General features: G+C 39.5%; 1 protein-coding gene across 1 annotated transcript in view; it reads left to right on the top strand.

Moving 5' to 3' along the window:
- Window positions 1-29, top strand: part of LOC118736428 (solute carrier family 25 member 35-like) — a 746-nt gene extending 717 nt beyond the window's left edge. Inside the window, exon 4 of the mRNA XM_036466523.1 lies at window positions 6-29. Coding sequence (XP_036322416.1) covers window positions 6-29 — 24 coding nt within the window. The remainder of the gene's footprint in view (window positions 1-5) is intronic.
- Window positions 30-4,287: the final 4,258 nt, after the last annotated feature.

Raw genomic sequence — 4,287 nt, 5'->3', positions numbered from 1 at the left:
TTTAGGAGTTTAAGAAAGTAGTTATTTAAATAAAATTATCTCAAAATTAACAGTGGTTAATAATTTTAATGAGCTGCCATCTTTTGACCAGCGAATAAAAGAGTATAAAACTTTGCGCTCTTGTAACAAAAAGCCGAATTAAATGAGTACGTTTCTACAAAAAAGTTTTAAGACAGAAGTTGCTGGGGCTTTACATCTTTAGTTGTGTTCATTTTTTTAAGTTATAGATAAAAAATAATGAATTCGACGTAGACGTAACAAATTAGATGATGACAAAACCAGCAGGATATTGGTGGTTTATGTATTGATTGGACGACATGAGATGACAGTCTTTAGTAGCACCTCTAGTTCCTGCCGTTATATTGGTGCTGTATAATTTACTATTGACCGACAGATTGCTAAATTTTTCACGCACTAAACAGCCGACGAAAACTTTAACTTAAGATTCGCTGATATGCAATTGAGATCGCTTTCTCGTGGAGTCCTTTAGGCAACTTGAAAGGACCAAATTAATGTTTTAATTTCTGACGTTGGATAACTAGTAGATGACACCAAATCGGAAGATCTGAAGAAGTCAGCACCCGGCGACGCCTCAGACTTTGGAACATGAGGCAAGGCATTTTCCAAATATTAATGCCTCCAAGCATGTAGATATCTGCGAAAAGAGGTTTAGAGCAGATCGACGCTTCAGAGAAGGTGACATAAACCTCGAACAGAACAAATTTAAATACTGAAAGGGCTACATATGCTATGAAAATTTTATCGTATATCGTCGGTGATACTGTAAAACGTTCTATGTCACTTACTACCTCTGGTGCTTAATTTATCTGTTATCTGTATCTGATCGCTTCTGGCAATCGTTTATCTTCATCAGCCAAAGGTAGACAGTTTTGGCATTCGTTTATTACGGTGTAAGGATTTGCATTCCGGTGCAAGTAAGATACCATCTAAGTATCAAGGGTACTAATAGACATATACCGTTTTGCAGTATCACCGACGATATATGCAAATGTAAGATCGAACATGTTTCAACTAACTTCGAACAAGCAACATGTTGCTGCTGAATCAAAAAAAAAAAATAGCTAGCCGGCATTTTAGAGAAAACATACCAACTGCTGAACTTGTTTTGTTTACATTTTAATAGACGCTGCTTTGTCAAATTTAGCGCACAAATACGACAAGCTGGTGTGGTGAGTTTCGTACCCATATTCATCTACACACGGCACATTCCGCACATACAAGTTTACCTGTTGCATGTAGAGCGGCGAATATGAACTGAGGAGGCATGACAGGTACCTACTCGGCGCCGTTGGACAATATTGATAAGTTGCATTTTCACGAGCTCTTGTTGAGCTCTGCAGCCTATGGATAACACCTACACACAGCCTTTCCTAGAGTTACACTGTACGCTGTGCCCGAGAATTCACGGTCAGTCAATTGGGATTTTCCCACATTTCAAGAAGCGGCACTGGCTTATATTTGTACACGTGTTGTGTACCACAACAACAACAACAAAAACAAAGTATGGAATGTCAACCAAACAAAGCAGGCTCTTTGTCGTCCTTTGTGCATTTCACGCTTATCACCCCCAATGCCTTTTTTCGTGTTTTGTCCTCAACGTTTTAGAAGGCACAGTAACTGCGTTAATTTCATTTTCGTTTTTGTTTTTTTTCAAATTTATTACCATTTAAAATCAGTTGTGCCCATTTTTTTTGTGTAGCATTTGGCGTGTGTTTGTTCTTTGTAATTTTTTATATTTTTTCTCTTTGGCATTTTTCGACCTAAACTATTTTTCGTTCGTTCGTATGTCTTTCCGATTATCCTTTTTCGCTGCGCTTAATCTTTTTTTGTTTTGTTTGGCATATGCCTGTGACGTTCCGAAGAGGAATCTACTTGAATTACTTGAAGGCTCATTGTTCAAATTCAATGCGCCTGTCATTTTTGGCTGGAAACAAAGTAAACCACACAAGTGCCCATTTGATCGTCCAACTTATGTACTTACATATCTACATACTATTCAATTTATGTCCATATGCATCTCAGCATGTGTGCTCATAAGTAGTATTGCGTGATGCTTTAGAGCAAATGACAAAAAGGCTGTTTTGTCTTGCGAATATCCTTTTAGCAGTTCGGCTTATTTTAAAAGGATTCCTAGTAATCGGTAAGTTGAAAGGGGTTTGAACAGTGATTCACACTTTGAGCAGAAGAGTGAGTAAGATATTTGTACTTGAGAGTCTGGGTTTGGGCGTACTTTCGCCTAACTTTATAAAACAATTATAGAATATTATATATTCGGAGAGCGAGAATCCATCGCCGGCATCTTCTTGGAGAGCCTGCAGATTAGTATTTTTGTCTGCCAAATGACTGCAGTGGCTTCCAAGCTGGCATGCATATATGCGATAGAGAAGCCATGTACTCTTATATGGTCACCTTTTTCATCACTCTGTCAAGGCTACAGAACGATTAGGAGAGTGGACTCACGCTCAATAGTACAACGAACAGCTAGTTTCCGGGTGAAAGCATGAATCGAATATTTTAGAGTTTAATTGGTTAGGATTAGTCAGATCAAAATAAGATAGAGGTATTGTTTAAGGGAAGATCTCCCTCAAGTGACGCCTTCCACACAATACTTCCTCTAAGCCTACATCCCTCACGTACAGCAGCAACGCCTTTGAGGGTAGGGAGTAAGTGCGCTCTAGCTGTGGTCATATCGAGCCTAGTCTTCTGTCACGTCATCTGCAGATGGCATCACACTCGGTAAGAATATGTAATGGTGTCTACCCTGTCGATTCGCAGAATCTAAATAGGTACTTGACTATATTCCTAGCCGATACAGATGCCTTCTTAGTCTGCAGGTCTGCAGTGTCGGGTAAGGAAACCTGTTAGTATTCTAAGCTTCTCCGTTGGAAGGTTAATCAGGTTTTGAAATATTTTATTGCTGTACCCTCCCAGTAGACCCTTTGCCTGCCACAGTCCTACTGAGCCACGCCAACTTAGGTACCTTAGTGCGTTCCTCTCCTTCCTAAGCTATTCCCTAAGATTATTAGGGCCTACCCCCAGGAACGGCTCGGGTCCAGCTGAAGTGATGGCGGCCACCTCTCTCGCGAGACAGTCCGCCGTCTGATTACCTTCTATTCCCTTATACTCGGCCATACTCATGCTAATTGAATATTGTTTTACCTGCCAAGGGAATTAACTTTCTCGACGCACTTAAGGACTAGTGACCTGATTTCATATGAAAATTGAGACTTGAGTACTGCCCAGCTGTCGCTTAAGAGCGTGATCTTCCCGTTCCGTATCCTCTCTGTATCATAAACTCCGGAGTCCCGAGTCTTCGACCCGGAGTCTTCGAGCCGGGCTGGGAATGAGTCACACAATGTCAGCCTGGAAAAGGGTCGAGGAGAAATTCTAGTCAGCTTCGAAAGTATGGACGAAATGTTATGCTTAGCTATACCAAATGGGCAGTTGCTTGTAAGTATACATAAATTGTTAATGGTTTGTAGGACTATAAAGCTGCCCTGACCATCCCGAAGAACCTGACCTCGTTTTCGTACCACCTTTAAAAGATCCAAGAGTAATTTGTGACTGTTTTTTCAAAGAAAGGGGGAAAATTACGTTTGGGAGAGTATATTTCGCCGAGATAAAGAATTAAGGATAGTATCTCCTGCAATCTAGACAGACGGGGTCGATTACGAATTAAAACAAAAATACCCAAAAGTACTGAAAATAAGTTGCTCAAAGTAAGTACCTGAGATTACAAGGAGTTAGTTCAGCATTTCGCATTACTCGCTTTGAGAAATATACCAAAATTTCCATTCTTCGCTATTCAAAAATGAAATCATCTCCATAATGTTACACAATACCACACGCTGTTCCTTCTGGTACATCCTCTATTTACATTGCACGTACCTGTGGCTCATTTCATTCAAAAGGAAAAAAAATAACATTTTCACATTCCATTTCCTTCCACTCATTCATTCATTATTTATTCACATGTAAGATTCTTTTTCATTTTTGGAAACGTACAATGCAAATGTGTAATCCTTTCATACAATTATCACACAGCCCTTTAAATAAGTTTTGTGCTGGAATGATGTTTTTATTATTTGTCTGTGAGCAGTATTTCCAGAAAATTTGAATGGCACGATCAGCAAAACACGATCAGTGGTTGCCAGACCGCTTTATTCCAGTGCGTCGCTAATGCCAGAGTGGAGTTAAGTATTTAATAGATGAACGTTCTTTTACATTGTAATTTGATAGGTTTTCACAAGCATATTTATGTACATA

Source organism: Rhagoletis pomonella, unplaced genomic scaffold (genome assembly GCF_013731165.1).
Source record: "Rhagoletis pomonella isolate Grant_MI unplaced genomic scaffold, Rhpom_1.0 Rhpom_scaffold_00003, whole genome shotgun sequence".
NCBI classification, from domain to species: domain Eukaryota; kingdom Metazoa; phylum Arthropoda; class Insecta; order Diptera; family Tephritidae; genus Rhagoletis; species Rhagoletis pomonella.
This window is presented reverse-complemented; position numbering and strand designations above follow the sequence as displayed.